General features: G+C 42.1%; 2 protein-coding genes across 10 annotated transcripts in view; one reads left to right on the forward strand and one right to left on the reverse strand.

Annotated features, from left to right (window-relative positions):
• Window positions 10906–26974, forward strand: part of RCBTB2 (RCC1 and BTB domain containing protein 2) — a 53822-nt gene continuing 37753 nt past the window's right edge. For 3 of the 9 annotated variants that reach the window (XM_018056727.1, XM_018056731.1, XM_018056733.1), the window contains exon 1: window positions 21861–21955. The gene's annotated coding sequence lies outside the window, so the exon portion shown is untranslated. Of the gene's footprint in view, window positions 10970–21485; window positions 21600–21860; window positions 21956–26974 lie in introns of those variants that run through there. The other 6 variants (XM_005687449.3, XM_018056732.1, XM_018056729.1 and 3 more) reach the window with 6 other exon arrangements.
• On the reverse strand, window positions 21344–23065 carry LOC108637306 (translation initiation factor IF-2-like). The gene is made up of 2 exons (XM_018056747.1): window positions 21712–23065; window positions 21344–21589 (listed from the first exon to the last, which is right to left on the reverse strand). Exons 1-2 carry the CDS (start codon window positions 21961–21963, stop codon window positions 21347–21349), a joined length of 495 nt encoding a protein of 164 aa, XP_017912236.1. The 5' UTR covers window positions 21964–23065; the 3' UTR covers window positions 21344–21346.

Genomic DNA, 26974 nt, shown 5'->3' on the forward strand with positions numbered 1-26974 from the left:
AAGGCTAGCAGTTACCTGCTGGACAAAACAAATTTGACCCAGTGTTTCTGCATTAAATCGTGGATTTGTATTATTTTTGGGCTTTTAGATAAGAAAGAAATATGTTTGTTAATTAAATTGCATCTTATTATAATCATAGTGCTGAATATCATAAAGGTCTCTAGAAAGAGGTAACCAAAGGGCCCATGGCTCTAGGCCTTAAACACTGATTTCTGGGAATATTTAAGTGCCTTCAAGTTCAGTAAAGGATTCAGAAGAAATCATAGTTGACATTTTCTAATTTCTTTGAAAAATAGGCAATGATAGAAACTGTTTTGGTTACCAGATGTGTGTGTGTGTTCAGTCGTGTCCAACTCTTTGTGGCCCCATGGACTGTAGCCCGCCAGGGTTCTTTGTCCATGGAATTTTCCAGGCAAGTTTACTAGAGTGGGTTGCCGTTTCCTACTCCAAGGGATCTTCCTGACCCAGGCATTGAAACCGCCTCTTTTCATTTGTAGAAGGATTTTTTACCACTGTGGCTCAGCTGGTAAAGAATCCACCTGTAATGTGCAAGACCTGGGTTCAATCCCTGGGTTGGGAAGATCCCCTGGAGAAGGGAAAGGCTACCCACTCCAGTATTCTGGCCTGGAGAATTCCACGGACTATATAGTCTGTGGGGTCACAGAGAGTCTGACATGACTGAGATACTTTCACTTCACTTCACTTCACTTCTTTACCACTAGCAACACCTGGGAAGCCCCTTGGCCAACAGAGGAGACAGTCAGGTATTGCTGGGAACTAAATGTTTTCTGCCAGTTGCTCTTAGTTTCAGCCATCTTGAGATACCACTGAAAATGGGATCTATGGGAAGAATTGAAGGCAGGGAGATCATTATGGTTAAAAGGTCAACCATTCTGGATAGGAATGGAAAATGATATTTCCTAATATCTAAGCCACTGGCAAGGCCAGGAACTGTGGTCAGGAGCCCTCATTCTGCACCCTCTGTATATTAACCTTACCTGTCTTCTTTCATATTATATTAATATATTAATTATTATATTAATACTACCATCATCAGGCTTCTCCTGTTATCCAAGTAAACGGAACGATTAAAAAATCATTTGAGGGAATATTTTTTTGGTGCAATAGCTAAGACTTGGTGCTTTCACTGGTAGGGACCCAGTTCTTTCCTGGTTGGGGAACTATGATCTGGTAAGCCACATGGTGCAGCCAAAAATAATTATTTTGGTGTTCTCCCATACTTTGTCAAAATTTGGGCATATAAGAAGCTCTTCATTTGTGTTTTACTTTTGTTATCAATTATTTAGTTGATTTGGAGAAATTGTACCAAGTTTGGGTCCGCCAATTTGTAACCATGAAGTAGACCAGTTGACCACATTGCAGAATGGAAACCCACACCTGGAACTTCTCCAGGTAGTCTAAATGTGAAGCCACACTCCTTGTGAGTAACCGCTTCTGTGGTCCACACCTAGTTCTCACTGCCTCTGATTGAATCTCTCTCACGTATGTTTTCCCTTTGTTTTTCTCTCGGGTTAGTGGTGCTTCCTGTAGATAAGGCACTAAACATCTCAAGTCAGAGTATATCATTCTTTTCGCTTTACAGGTCACATTCAGCAAGCAAGACACACTGGTCAATATGAAGGCCTCTTGCATTGGATTTGGCTTCTGATTCATCATCTTCAGCGTCAGGATAATTACGGATTTGCTTTCAACAGCGGATTCATATATCCAGTGGGTCATTAACTCCATTTCAGTGACACTCACTAAACACCTTCATTGAGCTTACTGTTCTGACAGGCACTGTAGAAAACATGGTCTCTTCAGGCAATAAAATCTAATTTATTTAACTTGTCATATTATTGTAATTTAGATGTATTTCCTATAGTTTGCTCATTTTATCTTTCATTTCTCAGTTTTTTGAAACATCAGAGCAATAAGTGGTGCAATAGCTGCTTAGTAAATTTTTTTATGCACATTATTCTTCTGCTTATGAATTTGTAAACTAATCAGTTCATATGCTAATCTGCTATGGATCTGTGTTATTTAATTAAATCTTTAATATTTATCAATGTTTAACTGACTAAAGTCAACCTTATATATATATTTAAATTAAGTATCACTGTAAACAATGGAACCATAAAAAATTCCTGAACATTTTGGGTCAGATTTTTCAAATCTGAGAGGAATGAAAAGCTCGGGTTATCAGCAGTAATCTTTTAAAACTCAGGGTGCTTGAAGGCCAGCCAAAATTATAATGAGCTTGAAGCAAATTATCTAATTAATCTTGGTTGATGCAATGACTGTCCTAGCTTGTGAAGCCACCTGTCTCCGTTTGAAGATGTCAACATCAAAAGTGGAACATTTACTGAGAGCCCACAATGCTTCAGGCAGTGGAGAGGAAAGCAAAATGAAAAGACCTCACTTTAGTGAGCTTATTTACAAGGGAAGTAATGGGGAGGGTATTTTAGGGGAAAAATAAATAGAAATAACAAGATAATAGTGAGCAAGAAGAAATTTTAGGATGAGCTCAGGAAAATAATTCCTATCAAAGTTCTCAGTATAATCACTGGAGACATTATAGTGTATAATGTTGTTGGGGTTATTAATATTAATCATAGTAATCATCATTTATTATGAGTGCAGCATACAGAACAATTCCACAGTGGTAGGATGATGGAACAGATAGAGCTGAACAAGGCTGTGTGGTTTATGAATTCTAAGAACAGAAGGGCTTATGTACTTCATTATCAGAGATAAGTGCTGCCTGACCACATCCAAACACCTGTCTTCTTTGCAACTCTACTCTTAATTAAAGAAGATGATCCTTAATGTTACTGACTCACTTGAAAAAACACTACATCCAAGAATGTTCAGTTATCGTTAGTGGGGAGCACGTGTATCCATCTTCCTGTTTTCTTTCATCTTTAAGAAGTAATCAAATAAGTTTACTTACAAATAAGTTTATCTTGCTATTGTGCATAATTATTTGCTTATCTTGCAACTATGTGCAAGATAAATCAGGTGAAGAATAAAGAAAGCAACTTTAGTAGAAAAGCTAAAGAAATTTAGATTACTAAACCATTTTTCATTGAATTTTTATTGAAATAATTATAGATACACATACAATTATAACTTCAACTCAGTTTCCCTCAACACTTTGCAAAACTCTAGTATAATATCACAACCAGGATATTGACATTGATACAATCCACTGACACTATTCATATTTTCCTAGCTTAACATGTATACATTGATGTGTACTTAATCTTATCCAATTTCATTACGTGTAGATCCATGTATCTATCACCACAGTCAACATATAGAACATTCCATCGTCACAAGGATCTCTCCTGTTGCTTTTTATTAACAATATACAACTTTCCTCTCACACTGTTAATAACCCCTGGCAACCATTAATCCATGTCCTGTTTCTAAAATGTTGTCATTTAAAAATTACTGTCTAAAGGAATCATACAGAATTACCTTTTGAGATTGGCTCTTTTCACAGAGTATAATTCCCTGGAGATATATCCAAGTTACTACTTGTATCAATAGTTCATTTCTTTTGATTGCAAAGTAGTATGTCATGGTACTATTGTTTAACCACTCACCTGTTGAAGGACATTTGGGCTGTTTCCAGTTTTTAACTATTACAGAACACTGCTATGTACATTCACAAACAGGTGTTCATTATGTTTGTCCAAGAGTGCAATTGTTAGATCAGATGGTTACTGCATATTTAGACTTATAAGAAAACATCAAATTGTTTTCCAAGTGGCTATACCATTTGTAATTCCCACCAACAATGTATCAGTGATCCAGCTTCTCTGCATTCTTGCCAGCACCTGGTGTTGTCAGTATTTTTAATTTTAGCCATTATTGTGGGTGTACAGTGATATCCCATCATGGTCTTAATGTGGATTTCTTGAATGGCAAATGATGATTAACACCTATATATTTATTTGCCAACTGTATGACCTCTTCAATAAAAGTGTCTTCATGGCTTTTATCAAAAATTATCATGACTGACGAGGGTTTATTCCAGGAATACAAGAATGGTTTAAGACATGAAACCCTATTAAGATAATTTTCCACCTTAATACAGTTTAAAATAAGGGATAATCTCTATATATGTTCTCCTCCAATTCAATAAGATTAGACATTTATCTATGATATTTAAATAATAAAAAAAAAACTTTAGAAATTAGGAACCGAAAGAAAATTTCTTCAAGTGATAAAGGGTAATTATAAGAAATCTGCCACAATTATCATACTTAGTGAAACATTAGAAACATTCTGTTTAAAGTCAGGAAAATCACAAAGATATCACCATTACTATTTCCATTCAACTCAGTTCTAGAAGTCTTAGTCAGAGCTAAAAAAAACGAAAAAGAAATAAAATGGAAGGGGGAAAAAATCAGTTCCAAAGAAATTGATTGTTCAAACAGTGCGTCCAAGAGAATCTACAAATTTTTCAAGCTAATAAGATGGCATGTTACAAGAGCAGTATTAAAAAGTCAGTGGCATTCCAGGACACTAGCAATGACCAATCAGATTATAATTTTTTAATGTCCATTGATAAAATGCAATAGGAATACAACTAACATGAAATATATGAAAAACCTTATAATGTATTACCTAGTAACATAAAAGACCTAAATAAACGGGGAGATAGACCATGCTCATGATTTGGAAGACTCATCACAGTGATGTCAGTTTTTCCCCCAAATTAATCTACAGATTTAATGCTTTATCTTGGGCTTTGACAAGTTGAGCCTAACGTCAGGGATCGAGTCCAGGTCTCCCACATTGTGGGCAGATTCTTTACCATCTGAGCCACAAAACAAGGCTCTTCAGGACAGCTAAAAAAATTTTGAAGGAAAAAGTAGATGAAAGGATAAAAATATGTAAAAAGATATCAGCTTTTCAGATATCAACATTTATTATAAAACTATAGAAAGGAAAACAATGTACCATTGACAAAAGGGCAGAAAAATAGGCCAGTTAATCAGAAAAAAAAAATGTCCAGAAAAAAAGCTTGGCAAGTGTGGAAATTTGATAGCTAACAGAGGAAGCATTACAACTCAGTGTAGACAAGATGACTAGTAAAGGATGCAGGAACAATGTTACTGTAGGGAGGGAAACATTTAGAACTTCATCTCATTTTGTACACATGCTCAATTACAGACAGATTAAATACACCGAAGCCTTTGACTGTGTGGATCACAATAAACTGTGGAAAATTCTTCAAGAGATGGGAATACCAAACCACCTGACGCCTCCTGAGAAATTTGTATGCAGGTCAAGAAGCAACAGTTAGAACTGGACATGGAACAACAAGCTGGTTCCAAATTGGGACAAGAGTACGTCAAGGCTGTATATTATCACCCTGCTTATTTAACTTATTTGCAAAGTACATCACGTGAAGTGCAGGGCTGGATGAAGCACAAGCTGGAATCAAGATTGCCAGGAGAAATATCAATAACCTCAGATAAGCAGATGATACCACCCTTATGGCAGAAAGAGAAGAAAAACTAGAGTTTCTTAATGAAAGTGAAAGAGGAGAGTGAAAAAGTTGGCTTAAAACTCAACATTCAGAAAACTAAGATCATGGCATCCAGTCCCATCACTTCATGGCAAATAGATGGGGAAATAATGGAAACAGTGAGAGACTTTATTTTGGGGGGGCTCCAAAATCATTGCAGATGGTGACTGTAGCCATGAAATTAAAAGACGCTTGCTCCTTGGAAGAAAAGCTATGACCAACCTAGACAGCATACTGAAAAGCAGAGACATTACTTTGCCAACAAAGGTCCATCTAGTCAAAGCTATGGCTTTTCCAGTAGTCATGTGTAGATGTGAGAGTTGGACTATAAACAAAGCTGAGCACCAAAGAACTGAAGCTTTTGAACTGTGGTATTGGAGAAGACTCTTGAGAGTCCTTTGGACTGCAAGGAGATCCAACCAATCAATTGTAAAGGTAATCAGTCCTGAATATTCATTGGAAGGACTGATGCTGAAGCTGAAATTCCAATACTTCGGCTACCTGATGCGAAGAACTGACTCCTTAGAAAAGACCCTGATGCTGGAAAAGATTGAAGGTGGGAGGAGAAGGGGAAAACAGAGGAGGAGAAAGGGAAAACAGAGGATGAGAAGGTTGGATGACATCATCGACTTGATGGACATGAGTCTGAGTAAGCTCCAGAAGTTGGTGATGGACAGGGAGGCCTGGTGAGCTCCAGTCCATGGGGTCATGGAAAGTCAGATATGACTGAGCCACTGAACTGAACTGAAAGACTCTAATATGCAAAGCAAAGCTCTAAAACTTACAGAAGATTAATTAAGAGAACATCTTTGTGACCACAAGGTAGAATGTATTTCTATAAAAGACTCAGAAACCACAAATCATAAAGGAAGTATAATTAAATCTGAGTATTTTCAAATTTAAAACAAGATATTTAAATTTTAAAAATACATTTAAACTAAATTTGAATATTTAAATTTAAATGTAACACATGATATTGAAAGGTCAGAGATTTGGAGAAGATACTTAAAATGCATGTCTAACAATGATTCAACAGTCAAACTATATGAAGAATTTCTAAAAATCAAGAGGAAAAGTCAAATAACAGTTGGATAATTGGGGATGCTAAAAGAGTAAATTCAAAGAAATGTATTAACATAAATACAAAAAGATGTTCCAACTGATCAGTAATCAAGGAAATGCATATTAGAACAAGGAAATATCTTTTTAGGCCTGTCAGAGTGGCAAGAATTTTCACAATACCAAGTGCTGGTCAAGATGAGGACATTTCATATAGTCTTGTCAACCTGATGAGAAACTGACGCAAACACTTTGAAAAATAATTTTGCATTATCTGATAAATTACAGTTGTTTCCCTGGTGGCTCAGAGGTTAAAGCATCTGCCTGCAATGCGGGAGACCCAGGTTCAATCCCTGGGTCGGGAAGATCCCCTGAAGAAGGAAATGGTAACCCACTCCAGTAGTCTTGCTTGGAGAATCCCATGGACGGAGAAGCCTGGTAGGCTACAGTCCACAGGGTCGCAAAGAGTCGGACACGACTGAGCAACTTCACTTCACTTCACATACCATAATGGTCTTCCCTGGTGGCTCAGATGGTAAAGAATCCGCCTGTAGTGCAAGAGACCTGGGCTTGATTCCTAGGTCGGGAAGATCCCCTGGAGAAGGAAATGGCAACCCACTCCAGTGTTCTTGCCTAGAGAATTCCATGGACAGAGGAGCCTGGAGGGCTACAGTCCATGTGGTTGCAAAAAAGACAGAGATGGACACGACTGAGCAACTAACACTTTCACTTCATTTTTTTCACATACCCTAAATCCATCAATCCTAATTTTTAGTACATAACCATGAGAAAATTTTGCACAGTATTTAGGGAGGCATTTAAATGGATTTTCATCACATCATTGTAATAATGCAATGTTGAAAATAATTTAAATATTCATCATTGGAAAATAGATAGTTGTGATATCTAGTTGAAGCACATGAAACTGCTGCTATTCAACCATTTGGATATGGTTCAAGTTAATAAATGTATAAAACTGAGTATTATACAGGAGCTAAAATGAGTGAACTAAACCAATATGATTCACCATGGATAAACCCTTAAAACAAAATATTAAGTGAAAAGCCCATGCTATAGTATTTATGGTATGATCACAAACACATTCAGGTGAAAATCTTCATCTTTCAGATCGAGGATCTATGCATAAAAATAACTAGAAGTGTTTCAAAAATTCAGAGATTTTTGAAGATGGTGAAAGGATTCATTGAGAACTGTATGGTTTATGCTCATACTGAAAGTAGTGGTTCCTCTGAAGGAAACCGGAGCATTATTAGACAAGAAAATAGGCTCTGTGTGGCCCCAAGTTACAAATGTTCACTGTACTATTCTAGTCCCTTACTTATTTCAGTTTATTTCATATTTACTAGGTGATCCGTTACTGGATATTAATCCAAAGAGAAGAGAGTAAATAATTCTATGTAGAAGACCGAAAAATCTCCAGAGGTAGAAAAGAAATAGATGTTATTAATTGAAACAGAGAAGGAAATGGCAACCCACTCCAGTATTCTTGCCTGGGAAATCCCATGGGCCAAGGAGACTGGTGGGCTACAGTCCATGAGATCGCAGAGTCGGACACGACTTAGGGACTAAACCACCAACCGCCCCCATTAACTGAAAATCTTTATTACAACATTCTCCACTTGTTCCTAGAAATTCCTATGTGTATCATATCAATCCTAAGCTTATTTTCAGTAAAGATTAAGATTGGCAAATTCACTTTTATTGTTCCTCTTCTTTTCTTCGCTCACGAGGTTAGCGATGCATACATGAGATTTTAAAAATATGTCCTCTGGTTCTTAGTGATATAAAGAGAAAGTGCAACAATACCACAAATGTGAATTAACTTTATTTCTTTATATCTAAAATTCACTATGTGTTCCCTACCATATGCGCCTGTGCGTGGTAAGTCACTTCAGCTGTGTTGACCCCGGGATTGAACCCACATCTCTATGTCTCCTGCATTGGCAGGCAGATTCTTTACCACTACCGCCCCAATGGAAGCCCATCAGAGCAATCATCTTCAAACCAAAATAGGGAAGCTGTGGGCTTTCTCAGGATTGTCTATTTGGGGCAGCAATTTCTCTGAGCTTTTAGGGCGACGCGGGAGTCATGTCTGAGCTGTGAGCTAGTTTGAGTGGCCCCAAATGTGGAAAGGAAAGGGAAGGAGGATTTGAGGTCAAGAGAACCAGGAAGACTGGTTAAACCAGGGCCTGACATTCTGATGAATTTAGTAGGTGACAGAGCTTGGTCACAGATGGAGGTCACAAGAGTCAGCACTGCTGTCAGAAATGAGTGTTGAGAGACCAAAAGGACACTGAAGCCCAGAGCTGAGCCAGAGAAGAGCTACTGTCAAATCCTAATTAGAGAGAAGAGCAGAAGAGATCGGAGTTAGAAGTGGGTTGAGGTGAGAAGGGAGTTCCCGAGATCACTGGGCCAAGCCAGAGGCAGGCAGCATGGCGCCCCAAATTCCTAGTTTCTTGATGTATCTCCTGCTTCTTTTGCACCCTGTTGTTAACCACTAACAACTGACTTCTAATTTGCCTAAAGCTTCACTGTTCATTTCTCCTTTTGTGTGTGTCAGTCACTCAGTCGTGTCTGACTCTTTGCAACCCCAGGGACTGTAGCCCGCCAGGCTTCTCTGTCCATGGGATTTCCCAGGCAAGAATACTGGAGTGGGTTGCCATTCCCTTCTCCAGAGGATCTTCCCAACCCAGAGACTGAACCCGGATCTCCCGCACTGCAGGAGTCCACTGGGGAAGGGACAGATAGCCATTCGGTTTGGTGATGTTGAGACAAGGGTTCAGAAATTCATCCATAACCCAGACTGAGCAGATCCAGGGAATAGCGCCAGAATTTTCCTACAAACCTCTCTCCGAATTTTAATTTTAGGAACCCTGAAGGTGGCCTTATCACAGCCCATTACATGGGTAATTTTATTTCAATGTGCAAAAAGAGTCAGAAAATGGGTGAAGGGGGTCAGTTGTATGGTGATGGATGGAAAGTAGACCTTTGGTAGTGATCTCTCTGTTGTGGATACAGAATATAATCACAGTGGTGTACACCTGAGACTTATGTAATGGAATATTACGTATTTTCAATTTTTAGAAAAGCTAAAAAAAAAGTTAGAAATTTCATTGTGTTCTTCATTTCACTATGATATATTTGAGATCATCAGGTCAGACTATGGTACCAAGCCTTGGAAATATCACACCAGGCCCTGCAAAATGAGATCATGAATTGGTTTCCATGTTTTCTCTAGTAACTTGGATCTGAGGTCCTAAACCTGAGCTAGGAACTAGCACACAAGATAGAAATCTCAGAAGGGAAGAGGATTAAATCGACACTGGTACTAAATAATACAATCTCCACAACCTTACTTCTAGGTGGGACTCTTAAACTCTCCCACCACTGACCCATGCCTTGTGTTTTTACCAGAGGGGATGGCATTCTTGACCCGAAGTAGACCTGAGATCCTGAATCCTGAATGGCTTGGCGGGAAGACAATCTCAGCCTTTCTTCCAAATTTGCTACAATATTTTCTCCAGGGGCGCACTGACTCTGACTGCTGTGGTAATGTCAGTTTTGAGTCCCTGCTGTTGAAGCCTTGTTTGTTGTTTTAGTCGCTCAGTCGTGTCTGACTCTTTTGTGACCCCATGGACTGTAGCCCACCAGACTCCTCTGTCCATGGGATTCTCCAGGCAAAAATACTGGAGTGGGTTGCCATTTCCTTCTCCAGGGGATCTTTCCTACCCAGGGATCCAACTGGTGTCTCCTACATTGGCAGGCGGATTTTTTTTACCGGTGAGTCACCAGGGAAGCCCAGAAAAGACTTAGGGAGGCCTTGTCTAACCTCTGACCAGATTTCAGAATAACCTGTCCCCTAAAAGGTAATTTGAGTGAAGAGCCAGTGGTATAGGAAGACCCCAGACGATCAGGCCCATCATGAAGCTATAAGAATGCTCCCAGGGGAGGGTATGAGCAACATCACCTCACTGGAGACTCAGGGCAGGACAGGGAGAAGACACCAAGGCTATAATATGGTCCTTGGATAGATGGCCTGCTGTATTTGTCCTGGGGTCAGGGCCACATCCCTGTGTCTGCGGGGAGGTGATTTCTGCTGTGAATCATCAGGTGATGAGGTGGATCTATTGCAGATATCTGCAGATAACCTGGCTCAGAGTTTCACCACTTCCATGCTGCCTGCCAGGAGCAAGCTGCTTCTCCTTTAGAGCTCCGACCTGAGGATGGATGGGAAAATGCTTGCTCTCTGTTACCCTTCCCACAGATGAAGTAAATTCAGCTCTGCCAAAGGCTCCATGGTGTCAAGAGAGAACAAGGGAGAAATGACCCCAGAGACCATAGAATGTAAGTGTTTGCTTAATCCCTCTTTTCTCCTCTCCATCCCCAAATGACCTCTCAAATTCATGCTTGCATCGTCTCCTCTAGACTCCAGGGGCGCTTCTCAATCCGTCCCCCTACATTTATCTGCCCCTTCATGCCATCCCCCAGACCATATCTGATCTCTGTTAAAAATTCATCCGTGACCTCAAGGAACTGCCTTTCTAGATTCGCCTCCAGCTTGTCTCCCCGCATGCCTTTGTGGTGTCTGCACTAGCTCGCGAGGTCTGTGAGAGCAAGGTTATCTTGTTCACTGAATTTGCCACAATATCTATGGTAACACAGAGAGCACAGCACAGGGGTCATAGATACATGTGGATTCAATTCCTTTGTCCACTGTCATAGTCAGCATGGCCCTGGCTCCCTGTGTTGAAGGCCCGGTGGAATCAGCCACGCAAAGGGTAATTAACTAAAGGAAAAAGGCTCTTCTTCCATTTTACTCTGGAGGGCAAGAATATTCTTAAAACCAAAAAGATTTTAACATCTTTTCGGCTTTAATGTAATTTCTTGGGAGAATTAAAGGCGCCAAACGAATACAAATTTCTTACATGTAGGCTACTTATTATTTTTACCACTAAGTGAAAATTGTGCCAATTTTATTCTCTTGGTGACTGCGAAATGTCTCTCTAATAAAACGCATGTTTTTCTCAAAGTTTTTTTTTTTTTCTCCAGCAGGATAACTATGTCCCCCTGGGCTACAGAGTATTGTTAATTATAATGATAAGATACACAAAGGAAAAAAAAAAAGATCAGGAAATGCTTAAAAGTCTCCAACAAATGTTTATCAGGAAATGTTATTCCAGAATCAAAACATTTCCTGTCCAATGATTATGGCATGGAGAAAAATCATGTGATGCCAGTTATGGGGTCTTATAAAAAGAATTTTTCTGATGAAATATGTTTATTTGAAGCAAAATCATTACAAATAACATGAGGTAAATGAGAGTTGCTCAGAGTCACACTTTTTTTTAAAGTTTATTATTCACATCAAAATCTAAACCTCAAACCTCACAGAAATATATAAGGAGTAAATTGGAAATTCACCATCTCACCACTCAGAGATAACCACTCTTAATATTTACCTCAATATTTAAATGAACATAATTCCAAGTGTGTGAATGCTTAGTCACTCAGTCATGTACAACTCTATTTGACCCCATGGACTGCAGCCTTCCAGGCTCCTCTGTCCATGGAATTTTCCAGGCAAGAATACTGGAGTAGGTTGCCATTTCCTCCTCCAGGGGATCTTCCTGACCCAGGGATCGAACCCATGTTTCCTGGGTCTCCTGCACTGACAGAAAGATTCTTTACCACTGAGCCACCTGGGAAGTCCTTGGACTGCAAGAAGATCAAACCAGTCAGTCCTGAAGGAAGTCAACCTTGACTATTCTTTGGAAGGACTGATGCTGAAGCTGAAGCTCCAACACTTTGGCCACGTGATGCAAAGAGCTGACTCATTGGGAAAAGACCCTGATGCTGGGTAAGATTGAAGGCAAAAGGAAAAGAGGGCAGTCTGGGGAGGCCTTACAAATAGCTGTGAAAAGAAGAGAAGCGAAAAGCAAAGGAGAAAAGGAAAGATATAAGCATCTGAATGCAGAGTTCCAGAGAACAGCAAGAAGAGGTAAGAAAGCCTTCTTCAGTGATCAATGCAAAGAAATAGAGGAAAAGAACAGAATGGGAAAGACTAGAGATCTCTTCAAGAAAATTAGAGATACTAAGGGAATATTTCATGCAAAGATGGGCTTGATAAAGGACAGAAATGGTATGGACCTAACAGAAACAGAAGATATTAAGAAGAGGTGGCAAGAATACACAGAAGAACTGTACAAAAACGATCTTTACGACCCGGATAATCACGATGGTATGATTACTCATCTAGAGCCAGACATCCTGGAATGCAAAGCTAGTGGAGGTGATGGCATTCCAGTTGAGCTATTTCAAATCCTGAAAGATGATGCTGGGAAAGTGCTGCACTCAATATGCCAGCAAGTTTGGAACACTCAGCAGTGGCCATAGGACTGGAAAAGGTCAGTTTTCATTCCAATTCCAAAGAAAGGCAAGGCCAAATAATGCTCAAACTACCACACAATTGCACTCATCTCACATGCTAGTAAAGTAATGCTCAAAATTCTCCAAGCCAGGCTTCAGCAATATGTGAACCGTGAACTTCCTGATGTTCAAGCTGGTTTTAGAAAAGGCAGAGGAACCAGAGATCAAATTGCCAACATCCACTGGATCATGGAAAAAGCCAGAGAGTTCCAGAAAAACATCTATTTCTGCTTTATTGACTATGCCAAAGCCTTTGACTGTGTGGATCACAATCAACTGTGGAAATTCTGAAAGAGATGGGAATACCAGACCACCTGACCTGCCTCTTGAGAAATCTGTATGCAGGTCAGGAAGCAACAGTTAGAACTGAACATGGAACAACAGACTGGTTCCAAATAGGAAAAGGAGTACGTCAAGGCTGTATATTGTCACCCTGCTTATTTAACTTATATGCAGGGTACATCATGAGAAACACTGGGCTGGAAGAAACACAAGCTGGAATCAAGATTGCCAGGAAAAATATCAATAACCTTAGATATGCAGATGACACCAGCCTTATGGCAGAAAGTGAAGAGGAACTAAAAAGCCTCTTGATGAAAGTGGAAGAGGAGAGTGAAAGTTGGCTTTAAGCTCAACATTCAGAAAATGAAGATCATGGCATTCAGTCCCATTACTTCATGGGAAATAGATGGGGAAACAGTGGAAACAGTGTCAGATTTTATTTTGGGGGGCTCCAAAAATCACTGCAGATGGTGACTGCAGCGATGAAATTAAAAGATGCTTACTCCTTTGAAGAAAAGTTATGACCAACCTAGACAGCATATTCAAAAGCAGAGACGTTACTTGGCCGACTAAGGTCCGTCTAGTCAAGGCTATGGTTTTTCCAGTGGTCATGTATGGATGTGAGAGTTGGACTGTGAAGAAGGCTGAGCGCCCAAGAATTGATGCTTTTAAACTGTGGTGTTGGAGAAGACTCTTGAGATTCCCCTGGACTGCAAGGAGATCCAACCAGTCCATTTGAAGGAGACCAGCCCTGGGATTTCTTTTGAAGGTATGATGCTAAAGCTGAAACTCCAAATCTTTGGCCACCTCATGCAAAGAGTTGACTCATTGGAAAAGACTTTGATGCTGGGAGGGATTGGGGGCAGGAGGAGAAGGGAACGACAGAGGATGAGATGGCTGGATGGCATCACTGACTCGATGGATGTGAATCTGAATGAACTCTGGGAGTTGGCGATGGACAGGGAGGCCTGGCGTGCTGCGATTCATGGGATCGCAAAGAGTCGGACACGACTGAGCGACTGAACTGAACTGAAAGGATGAGATGGTTAAATAGCGTCATCAACTCAACGGATGTAAATTTGAGCAAACTCCAGGACATAGTGAAAGACAGAGGATCCTGGCGTGCTACAGTCCATGAGGTCACTTTTCACGCTTCAGTTCCTTTCTTTACTTTCGTATCTAATTGTAACCATTGCTTTATTACTATATTTAACGGACATGCTATTAGGATTTCACCATTAAACATAAAGTTAGTTTTCAGTGTGTGCATGTAGGCTTTTACTAAAATTTCTGTTTATCAAAAATGAATATAATGATTGAATTATATCAAAGATATAAACACACCCTATTCCTTTGGCCTGTTTTTAAAATCACACTACACCTTTATGGTGCTTTTGCAGATATCTTGTTTTTTGTTTTTGTTTTTGTTTTTAAATAAATTGAAGGTTTGTGGCAACTCTGTGTTGAGCAACTCTTTTGGCACCACTTTTTTTTCCAGCAGCATTTGCTCATTTTGTGCCTCTGTGTCACATTTTGGTAATTCTCACAATATTTCAAACCCTCCATGAGGAAGAGATTATGACTCACTGAAGGCTCAGATGAGATTTAGGAGTTTTTGTCCTTTTTTATTTAAGGTATGTACATTTTTAGACATAATACTATTGCACACTTAATAGACAACAGTATGGTACAAACACAACCCTTATATGCAACGAGAAACCAAAAAACATGCAACCCACCCAGGCATACCTCGGAAGTTAGGCCCCAGATCATCACAATAAAGCAAAAATTGCAATATAGTGAGTCACATGCATTCCATGGTTTCCCAGTGCACAAAAAAGCCATGTTTACACTATACTGCAGTCTTTTGACCTATTCTTATAGAGAAATATGTTAACTAATCTTTTCTCAAAATCTTCTCAAATTCATCTTTTCTTCTCCCTTTAAGCCCACCCCACTGTCACACTGAGTTCAACTCTTCTAACCAGACTGCTGGAAAAAAACCTAAAGTTCTGAGAAAGAGAAAGTGTTAGTTACTCAGTCATGTCCAACTCTTTGAGACTCCATGGACTCTAGCCTACCAGGCTCCTCTGCCATGGTGTTCTCCAGCCAAGAATACTGGAGCGGTTTGCCATTCCCTTCTCTGAGGGATCTTCCTGATCCAGGTATCGAACGTGCATCTCTTGTGTCTCCTGCATTGACAGGCAGATTCTTTACCGTTGTGCCACTTAGGAAACCCATTTAAAATATTACACAGATTCAAAACATGTGTTGAACTCAGATGCCTGACTACAGAGCTAATGGTACTCTAAGGAAGTTGGTCTCTACATATTTAATAATTTTATTTCTTTAATTCTGGCTGTGTTGGGTCTTCTTTTGGGCTTTTCGCTACTTGCGGCAAGCAGGAGCTACTCTGCAGTTGCAGAGTGCAGGCTTCTCTTTGTGGCCGCTTATCTTGTTGTGGACACGGGGTCTAGGGTGCACAGGCTTCAGTAGTGTGGCACGTGGGTTTAGTCGTTCTGGCTGGATGTGGGATTTTCCCAGATCAGGGATTGAAGCTGTGTCTTCTGCATTGGAAGATAGATTCTTCACCACTGAGCCACCAAGGAAGCCCTCTACACGTTTTTGATCATGTACTAGGACCACCAAAAATAGGCACTATTATCAATCTCCTTGTTAAATACTAGTAAAGTTTGATTTCTTAATTTAGACAAAAATGGAGGTATTCTAACAATTTCTTTCCACAATCCAACTGCTCTAGGTGTCAGATTTGTTGCAGGAAATTTCCTACTTTATATTCTAGGAGTAAATGCTCTAACCAACACTTATTGAATCCTCTGTTCTAATCATTCTTGCAGTAATCTCATCTTAACATCAAATTCCCCATTAGCATTATAGTTCAGTGCCTGAAATCACAGACGGTCTCTACTATAAACTGTCTTTTATTTTTTCATCATTTAGGAATAATCTCAGGACTAAAATCTTCAAGACTTTAAAGACATATGTATCTTATTTTAAAAATACCCTATCTTTTAAAAATTAATTACTAATTTGTCAGCAGTATTATTTCTGCAGAGAAAGGATTGTTACATAGGTAGATTTGTAAATTCTGCATGACAGTCCATATGAAAGTTTGATTTTTTTTTTTTTATAATTTTGCTTTCTAAACAGTGACTCAAATCCCTTGCATGTGTTCTAAGTTGCTTCAGTCATGTCCGACTCTTGGCCTCCCTATGGACTGTAGCCCGCCAGGCTCCTCTGTCCATGGGGATTCTCCAGGCAAGAATACTGGAGTGGTTGCCGAGCCCTCCTCCAGGGGATCTTTCCCATCCAGGGATCAAACCTACTGCTAATCAAGTCTACTGCACTAGCAGGTGGTTCTTTACCATTAGTGCCACCTGGGAAGTCCCTGAATCCCTTAAAATGCCTTAAATATACTCTGGATACAGGGGAAAAGAGGCAGGAAACAGTGAGTGTTTGAGTAAGAAAGAATTCCCGTTTCATGAGTCAACTCTAAATTTGTTTAATGATGAATTTTAGCGTTGGTGGTAATCAAAGGAAAAGTCCTTTCCTGAACAGAAAAATAAGTGATTTTTAATGAAGACTCATTGTTATGCTAATAAGCAGGAGGGAGAAAACTGGTTGATCAGGTATTAAAAAAAAAAAACCACCATGACTTAAAGCATTTTTGGATTAGTATCAATCACACTTAAGACTATGCCAAAGCCTTTGACTGCGCGGATCACAACAAACTGTGGAAAATTCTTCAAGAGATGGGAATACCAGACCATCTGACCTGCCTCCTGAGAAATCCATATGCAGGTCAAGAAACAACAGTTAGAACTGGACATGGAACAACAGAGTGGTTCCAAATTGGGAAAGGAGTACATCAAGGCTGAATATTGTCACCCTGCTTATTTAACTTATATGCAGAGTACATCATGTGAAATGCCAGGCTAGATGAAACACAAGCTGGAATCAAGATTGCTGGGAGAAATATCAATAACCTCAGATATACAGATGATACCACCCTTATGGCAGAAAGCAAAGAAGAACCAAATAGCCTCTTGATGAAAGTGAAAGAGTAGAGTGAAAACGTTGCTTTAAAACTCAACATTCGGAAAACTAAGATCATGGCATCCAGTCCCAACACTTCATGGCAAATAGATGGGGATATAATGGAAACAGTGAGAGACTTTAGTTTTTTGGGCTCCAAAATCATTGCAGATGGTGACTGCAGCCATGAAATTAAAAGACAATTGCTCCCTGGAAGAAAAGCTATGACCAACCTAGACAGCATACTAAAAAGCAAAGACATAACTTTGCCAACAAAGGTCCATCTAGTCAAGGATATGGTTTTTCCAGTAGTCATATATGGATGTGAGTTGGACTATAAACAAAGCTGAGCACCGAAGAATTGATTCTTTTGAACTGTGGTGTTGGAGAAGGCTCTTGAGAGTCCTTTGGACTGCAAGGAGATCCAACCAATCATTAGTAAAGGAAATCAGTCCTGAATATCATTGGAAGGACTGATGCTGAAGCTGAAACTCTAATACTTTGGCCACCTGATGGAAGAACTGACTCATTGGAAAAGACCCTGATGCTGGGAAAGATTGAAGGCAGGAGAAGAAGGGAACAACAGAGGATGAGATGGTTGGATGGCATCACCAACTCAATGGACATGGGTTTGGGTGAACTCCGGGAGTTGGTGATGGACAGGGAAGCCCGGTTTGCTGCAGTCCATGGGGTTGCAAAAAGTTGGACACGACTGAGCAACTGAACTGAACAGAACACTTAAGAGGTGTGTCTAACCAGGCTATCAGGTCCAGGAGAACTGGCACAAACCATCCCAAATGAAAGTAGACTATGGATTCATGTTTATGCTTAGGTCTTTTCATGTAGTAGCAAAGCATATTTGAGGACCCAAAGGCATGTACTGTGTTAGTCACTCAGTCGTGTCTGACTCTTTGGGACCCCATGAACTGCAGCCTGCCAGGCTTCTCCATCCATGGAATTCTCCAGGCAAGAATACTGGAGTGGATTGCCATTCCCTTCTCCAGAGGAACTTCCCAACTCAGGGATCAAATCCTGGTCTCCTGCCTCTCAGGCAGATTCTTTACCGTTTGAGCTGCTGCTGCTGCTAAGTCACTTCAGTCATGTCTGACTCTGTGCGACCCCATAGATGGCAGCCCACCAGGCTCCCCCGTCCCTGGGATTCTCCAGGCAAGAACACTGGAGTGGGTTGCCATTTCCTTCTCCAATGTGTGAAAGTGAAAAGTGAAAGTGAAGTCGCTCAGTCATATCCAACTCTTAGCGACCCCGTGGACTGCAGCCTACGAGGCTCCTCTGTCGGCAGGATTTTCCAGACAAGAGTACTGGAGTGGGGTGCCATTGCCTTCTCTGACCGTTTGAGCTACAGAGAAGTAAAAGGCACATAATCAAGGTTAATTTGATTCCACAAACAATTCTTAAGCATTTTGTGACACATACATAATAAGGCAAGATCTATGCCCTCAAGGGTGCTTCTCTGGTGGCTCAGAGGGTAAAGAGTCTGCCTGCGGTGCAGGAGACCTGGGTTTGATCCCCAAGTCAGGATGATCCCCTGGAGAAGGAAATGTCAATTCGCTCCAGTACTCTTGCCTGGAAAATTCCATGGATGGAGGAGCTTGGTGGGCTACAGTAAATGGGGTTGCAAAGAGCTGGACACGACTGAGTGACTTCACTTTCTTTCTTATGCCCTCAAGAGTTTCACAATCTAGCGAGATAGAAACATCACAAGTAATTGTATATGGAAGGTAAGCTTAAGTGATAACCCCACCTCATCTGGCCACCCTCCCCCTTAGATAAACACTCTTGAAGGAGTTCCTTTTGATTATCCTTTTCAAATCAAAATTCCAAGCTGAACTTTCACTTACAGTTTTATTAGTTTATATCAAAAGGCCAAAAGGGGGAATTCCCCAGCATTCCAGGGCATGGAATGTGGTTAGGATGTTGGGCTCTCACTGCCAGGGCCTAGGTTCAACCTCTGGTCAGGGAACTAAAATACCACAAGCTGAGCAGTGCAGCCAAAAAAAGCAAGCCAAAGGATAACTAGTTGTTTGGTGGGGTGGGGTGGGGGGACTTTGTCTTATGCAATGTCGTCATGCATGTAAGGCTTCTGCTCAGCTCATATCCCATAACATCAAATAAATGCAAGACCCGTGGGGCTCAGAGGACTATGATCTGATGATAGACATAATGCCTGCCAACTATAGCGCCTGCCATAAAAGTGGCTAGATGTTCCAGAATGATGCTTCTTCAATGATATGACAAAAGCCAAACCACACAAAAGACTGACATGGTCATTCTGAATTGAAATCTCAGTTACTCCATGCGGCTATGCTGTTTTTGGTAAATCATTTGAACTTTGAACCTGTGTCAAACATTTCAGATGCGTGTAGCAGTAAGTGGCAGCTTGCAAGCAAACAGCAGTGAGCGATGGCTGGAAGCAAGGTCTTAGTTTCCCAAACCGGGAGTCCTAATCACTGGACCACAGGAGCCAGGAGTTAGGGCTAAAAGTCCCTAGTCTTGCCTGCCTAGTCAAGAACAAATTCAGATGAGGAGGCAGAAGGTAAAGAGTAAAATAAAAAGTTTATTGAAAAGAAAAATACATTCGGAAAGGTACATGGGGAGCTGAGAGAAAGAATCACGCCTTTTGGAAGCTTAAATCCTTCATAAAGGGGCAGTTTTCCAGGTCTTCATCTTCCCTCAGGCCAGTCACCTTGCTCTGTTCCCCCTAGTTAATTTGTCTCAGGACCTTCCCCTGGGGTGCCCATGCACACCCTAGCCAAGATGGATTTCTGAAGTGAAGGCTTCTGGGAGGAGCAAGACTCATTATGGCCTGGAACTTAGCCTCTGACTTTTGACTCCAAGGAGCCTTTCTGCACATGTGCAGTTGTCTCCCTTATCAGATAGGGCTCCCTTATCAGACAGGGTTTGGTTGTTTTTTTTTTTTTTCCTTACTTTGTCCTTGCCATGATTATTCCCCTGAGGTGAGAGACAAAGACTGGCTATGTATCCTGTTTTTGTTGGCTGTAAATTCCTCAACTGGAGCCCATCTATCTCTTATCTCAAAAACTGCAAGCAGAAGGGTGACTGTACATTTCCAACCTGGAGCCCATCTATCTCCTACCTCAAAATCTGTGTTAAAAAACCAGTGTAAAAGAAATCAGTTTACTTCATAGGAACAGCTTCACAACATCAATTACAGCGCATTTTATCAATACCAAAATCCACTTAGGCCCAATGTCACTGTAGCAAGGTGGAAGAAATTATTGCACATTATAAAGCTGTGATTACAAAGCTGTGAATCTGCCTGCAGTGCAGGAGACCTGGGTTCAATCCCTGGGTGGGGAAGATCCCCTGGAGAAGGGAATGGCAACCCACCCCAGTATTCTTGCCTGGAAAATCCCATGGACAGAAGAACCTGGCCGGCTGCAGTCCATGGGGTGGCAGAGTCGGAAACGACTGAGCGACTAACAACACACACATAAAGCTGTGATGCATTTTACGAAAATCTACGAAGACCGAGAGAAGTGCAGTGTAATACAAGACATGACTGCAGATCAATAAACGGAGATCGCGGTTGTTCCAAAGGACCCAACGTAACCTGTAACCCAGGTCACCGCCTCAGCTCCCATCACTCATTATTTCGGCCTTTGGATTAGAAAGGTACAGGACTTCAGCTCCACAGCAGTGAAGGGAAACAGGGAAACCGTGTGTGGAAGTGATCTGAACTCCCTGATGGAGGGACCACCAGCCGAAAAGCCAGCACTGGTTTGGGGAGTGGGACTGTACAAGAGGTTGCCCCAGCATCTTTTGTGCGCCTCATCCTTCCGGGTCAGGCATCTCCGAAGTCCCAAGACTTTGGGGACCAGAAGCCTGGAGAAGGTGGGGTGCGTCCACAGGGGAATCCTGAGAAAAGGGCAGGGGTGCACACAGCGGGATAGCCGGTGCCCAGTCCTAGGGGTCCGTTCACAGGCGAGAAAGGGGGCGGGGGCGGCAGGGGGGCAGCGGGGAGGAGGGGCGAGGCGCCGTCGCCCGGCCCCCTCCCCTCCCCTCGGGTTCGCTCCCCTCCTCTTCCCTCGGCGATCGGGCATCCGGGCGCATCCCGCCGAGGCCCGGCTGCTTCTGGGGGAGGCGCCAGCTGGTCGTTGCGCCGGTCCCCCGACCAAGCAGTAACGGCGACCCGGGAGGCTGAGCGGATGTGGTTCGGGCCTGCGTTGAGGTAAGGGCAGAGGGGATGGCGCAGGAAGTCAGAAGGGGGCGCCGGGCTCGAATCCGGCCCCTCGCAGATCCCCCCAGCGGGAAGCCACCTCTCCCCGCCCCCGCTGCCCGACCTCGGGGCGCGGCAGCTGTGAGAGTAGCCCCTGGGGCGAGAGCCCCGCCCGGGGCCGCTTGCTTAGGCGTCTCTGCGCGTGTGCAAGTCCTCCGGCGAGGCCTGGGCGCGGGGCTCGGGGGCCACACTCTTGCCCGGTACTAGGGCCCAGGTGTCGGCGTGCGTGCGCACAGCCGCGGGCGGCGGCAGGGCGCGCGGCCCAGGGATCGTACCCCGACCCAGGTCTCGGACCGAGGCGGCGTGAGGTGCGCATGCGTGAGTCGCTGGCGGAAGTGGCGCGGCCTCGCGAGGGTCGCGTGTGGCGTCTCGCCAGGGCCCGTCACCCGCCTGGAGGCTTCTCCTCCTTAGGCCAGCGCGGGTGAGGCAACTGCCTCGGGGCTTCGCCTTCTTTTCCCGCTCTCCGCACCTCCTTGAAGCTGCGGTTTTCGTTTGCGTCGCCTCAATCCTGGGTTCCCGTCCTGTGTATTTCTTTCCCTCAGCTTCCGGGCCCGAACCGGTGCGCTAAACTCACTTTGCCAACATTTGGTCCTGATGTCAAGGGATAGTGCAGGAAGTCTGACTAAAAGCTAGGCCAAGCTGTTTGGGAACTGCTGTGGGGGGGATGGGGAGAAATAGCCTTCAGTCTTTATTTTAAGCTGGAAGATACTTGCCCTGGAAGCAGAGATTTTTTGAGACGCTGAAAACTTTCCAAGTGCTCCGCCCAGGTGGAGAAAGAACTTCCTGCCTGAGTTGGAAGGCGAGTTCAAAGGGAACTTTTTGCTTTTTGTTCTTTGGGAAATTACATAATAGGTCTGAGCAGTTCGAGCCCAGAACTGTAACAAAACACATGTGGAAGAACTGACTGGTACTGCGCTTGGCGACTTAATCTTTGTCAGAGCCGAGTAAAAGGGTGTAGCGTTCTCAAACAGTGCTTTGCCACGAAGATCTTTCCCCCAGACTAGGAAGTGACAGTCACTGTTTGCTGTTTATTGAGGCTCCTAGCTTTGCACCTTTCTAGTACTACGTTCCTGCTTGACTTTGCACCTTCCTGGTCAATGGTACTTAGGTCAGTTTCGTGACTCCTGTGGCTGTTCTTGGAATGATTTTTAACAATATTGCCGTGTGCCTTGTAATCTGATATGATGTGCTGATACAGCTATTCGGAGGCTGGAATAGAAGCATTTACTATCAGAGAATCTGAGTACTCTAGGTGAAATGTAATCTCTCTTTTCCAGGGCGTTAGGCGATATACACTTTATTAAGTGTGGGTAAAAGCGATAGGGGGCGTCCCATGTGGCGCTGGTGGTAAAGAATCCATGTGCCAGTGCAGGAGACCCAAGAGACCCTGGTTCCATACCTGGGTGGGGAAGGAAAAGGAAATGGCAGTCCACTACAGGATTCTTGCCTGGAGAATCCCATGGAAGGAGGAGCCTGGCTCGCTGCAGTCCATAGGGGCGCAGAGTCTGACAGGACTGAAGGGACGTAGCACCCATGCACGCAAAAGGAATGGATACCACATTCTTGCACACTCCGCTCATTTTGCACAGGCCTTACTGTTGTTTCTGGACTTAGGAAGCCTGCCTCCACCCTCAGCAGTGTGCATTTCCTCCATGTTCAAAGTTCACTTAACCCCTCTACCCAAATCTGCATGGCACTGAACTTCATTAATTGGATCTCAAATTAATTGCCATCACTTCAAAGGTGACTACCTCAACTAAAAAGGCACTTCTCTCACTCTCCATCGCCTTAGGCTTTTTTTTTTAATCCTCTGTTTGGCTTTGTAGCACTTATCACTGTCTTTTTTTTTTTTTTCCCAACATTTATTTATTAGTTTGTCTGCCCTGGGTCTTGGTTGTGTCACTCGGAATCTTCTGTCTTTGTTGCTGCATGTGAGATCTTTGTTGCAGAATGTGATCTCTTAGTGGAGACGCGTGAGATCTAGTTCCCTGACAAAGGATGGAACATGGGCCCTCTTCATTGAGAGCATGGAGTCTTAGCCACTGGGCCATTAGGGAAGTCCCAGTAGATTTTGTTAACTGTGCACATGAAATTGGTATTTAGCTCTAGAATATTTTTATACTAAAGTCGCAGTGTGGATTCATTCATTCATTCAAAAAACATTTTCTGAGTGACTAGTTAAGATTGTCTTAGGTGTTTAGAGTATGTCAGTGAACAAAATAGACAAAGATCTCTTTCCTCTGGAGCTTAAATTCTAGCAGAGAATGATTAACAACAAACATATTTAATTATTTATTGTGTTACAAAATTGTAAGTGCTATAAAAAAATGAAAAAAAGGAGAGCAGAGAAAGGGAAGTGAGAATTTAGATGTGGGTTGCAATTTTAAACAGCGTGGTTATGGTAAGTCTGAAGGATAAACTGAAGGTGACGTTCATGGTGGAAAACTGGTTTTTAGAATTGAAGTATCTTTCTGGGAAAACTTCTTCTCCCCACCATTCTCTACTGTGTGTTTCATGGGACCCCACAGCATGTCCGTTGTGGCTAATGTAACTTTCCTTTGTGATAGGTGAAAAAATATCTTTTCCAAAAACTTCACAATATTCATAGTTTTACAGTTTAATGCAGCACATCAGATGAAGAGACTGGGCTCTTGAATGGATAAGATGAGCCAAACAAATACTACAGATGGGTGGAGGGAAAATGTGTATTCTCTTCACATTTTACTACACTTTGCAATTGTTTCTTGATGTCCCTCTGACTGTGGATGACCAGGTGAAGTTGTTTTGTATGAGTAGTCATTGATTTTCTTTATTTGAAACTGTGTTGAAGAGTCACCTGATATGACGTCATGCTTTAAGGTACTAAATTATTGCTCTTAGAGGTTTCTCAATGAACCAGACAAGCCTGGCCAAATTGCAGTACATAATTAAAGGATGCTTAGAGAAAGAGGCTGATGGAGAGGAACAGTTTTAGAAAGTGAAGTGTTTTTCCCTTTGGGTCCTTTACTTAAGTGGATTACAAACACTGTGTTTAAACATCAAAAGGTATTAATCTAAAACTATAAATGTAGAGTACCCAGGGGATTTGCTGATGACTCTAGGAGTTTGTCATATTTAATTTTGGATTTATCACCTGGCTAAAGTGAAATTAAAATGCCCCTAGGAACCTCAGATATGCAGGTGACACCACCCTTATGGCAGAAAGTGAAGAGGAACTAAAAAGCCTCTTGATGAAAGTGAAAGAGGAGAGTGAAAAAGTTGGCTTAAAGCTCAACATTCAGAAAACGAAGATCATGGCATCCGGTCCCATCACTTCATGGGAAATAGATGGGGAAACAGTGTCAGACTTTATTTTTGGGGGCTCCAAAATCACTGCAGATGGTGATTGCAGCCATGAAATTAAAAGACACTTACTCCTTGGAAGAAAAGTTATGACCAACCTAGATAGCATGTTCAAAAGCAGAGACATTACTTTGCCAACTAAGGTCCGTCTAGTCAAGGCTATGGTTTTTCCAGTAGTCATGTATGGATGTGAGAGTTGGACTGTGAAGAAGGCTGAGCGCCGAAGAATTGATGCTTTTGAACTGTGGTGTTGGAGAAGACTCTTGAGATTCCCCTGGACTGCAAGGAGATCCAACCAGTCCATTTGAAGGAGACCAGCCCTGGGCTTTCTTTTGAAGGAATGATGCTGAAGCTGAAACTCCAGTCCTTTGGCCACCTCATGTGAAGAGTTGACTCATTGGAAAAGACTCTGAGTGAACTCTGGGAGTTGGTGATGGACAGGGAGGCCTGGCGTGCTGCAATTCATGGGGTCGCAAAGAGTCGGACACGACTGAGCCACTGAACTGAACTGAGGATGCTGTTACCTTTGAGGTTTACTGAAATTGACTTCCTGTAAATCAGAACTGACCAGGAAAGATTTGAGAATCTCTTTGAAGGGGAATGGAATTATGGAATGGAATGGAATGATCAGGGTTGTAGTGTGACATCAGGGACTCCTGTTCAAAGCTGAACATGGAGGGCTGAATGAGGTTTTTTTTTTTCTTTTTTTAAAATATGTTTGCCTGTTTGTTTTTGGCTGCACAGGTCTTCACTGTTGTGCAATGGCTATTCTTTGTTACAGTGCTCAGGCTTCCCATAGCAGTTTCTCTTACTAGGCACACAGGCTTCAGTAGTTGTGACACACAGGCTGAGTTGTCCCTTGGCATGTGGGATCTTTCCGGACCAGGGATCGAACCTGTGTCTGCTGCATTGGCAAGTGGATTATTAACCACTGGGCCACCAGGGAAGCCCTAAATGAGGATATTTACTTAAAAGGAGCAGATAAACTTCCTTCTCTGAAGGGATATTCATAGTGTCCTTCAATAGAAGGCTGGTAGGATCCTCCTTGCTTTCATTATTCAGAAGGGACATTGTGTGATTCACTTGGCGAGCTCATCTTAACGTGAAAGTCTCCAGGGAATTTAAGACATAATAGTTTTTTTCAGCATTAATCTGACATTAGAGTGTACCTTTTATATATCTCAGCCTTGCTGATGTAACCTGGACTCGTATCTAGTATGTACATGTCCCTATGGAAGACATTCTGAGCTGACATGTACCAGTGGATGATAGTATGTGAATAAATCATGAATTGTGATCACATTGCAATATATTCTGTGTTATGCTGAGTGTATTTGACTGAGTAGTGTGAATTGCAAATGGAAATGAGCCAAGGCCAAGGGGCTGCCATGTTGAAGTTACATTGTGGGGCACAGATTTTTTAACAAAATGCTATTTAATAGCTGTGTTAAGAGCTTAAAAAAATTATATTAGATCTATAAGGATCTAAACTTCAAATGGATTTACAAATGTCTCAAGTACCTGTTCATTTTAGCTAGTGTGTGAAAGTGAAAGTGTTAGTTGCTCAGTCGTGTCCGAGTCTGGCTCCTCTTTCCATGGAATTCTCCAAGCAAGAATACTGGAGCGGTAGCCATTCCCTTCTCCAGGAGGACTTCCTGACCCAGAGATCAAACCCAGGTCTCCTGCATTATGGGCAGATTCTTTACCATCTTGAGCCACAATCTAAACATATTTGTATAGTTTATGTTGATGATTTTTCATATTTGAAAGTGGCGCTTCGCTGTGCTTCTCTGAAAAGATCAATGCTGATGAGCTTGGTAATCTCTTCTAACTAAATGCAGGTTTGCTTTGGATTGAAGGTCTGCTTCATCACTCTTAGTGAAATTTGGAAACTACAATGAAATCATTAAAATGGCAACTATGTTTCTATGTTTCATAAGTTATTCTGCTGTTTTTCATAAACATGTGGCAATACCATTCCCTTT

This window comes from Capra hircus, chromosome 12, assembly GCF_001704415.2.
Source record: "Capra hircus breed San Clemente chromosome 12, ASM170441v1, whole genome shotgun sequence".
Taxonomy (NCBI): domain Eukaryota; kingdom Metazoa; phylum Chordata; class Mammalia; order Artiodactyla; family Bovidae; genus Capra; species Capra hircus.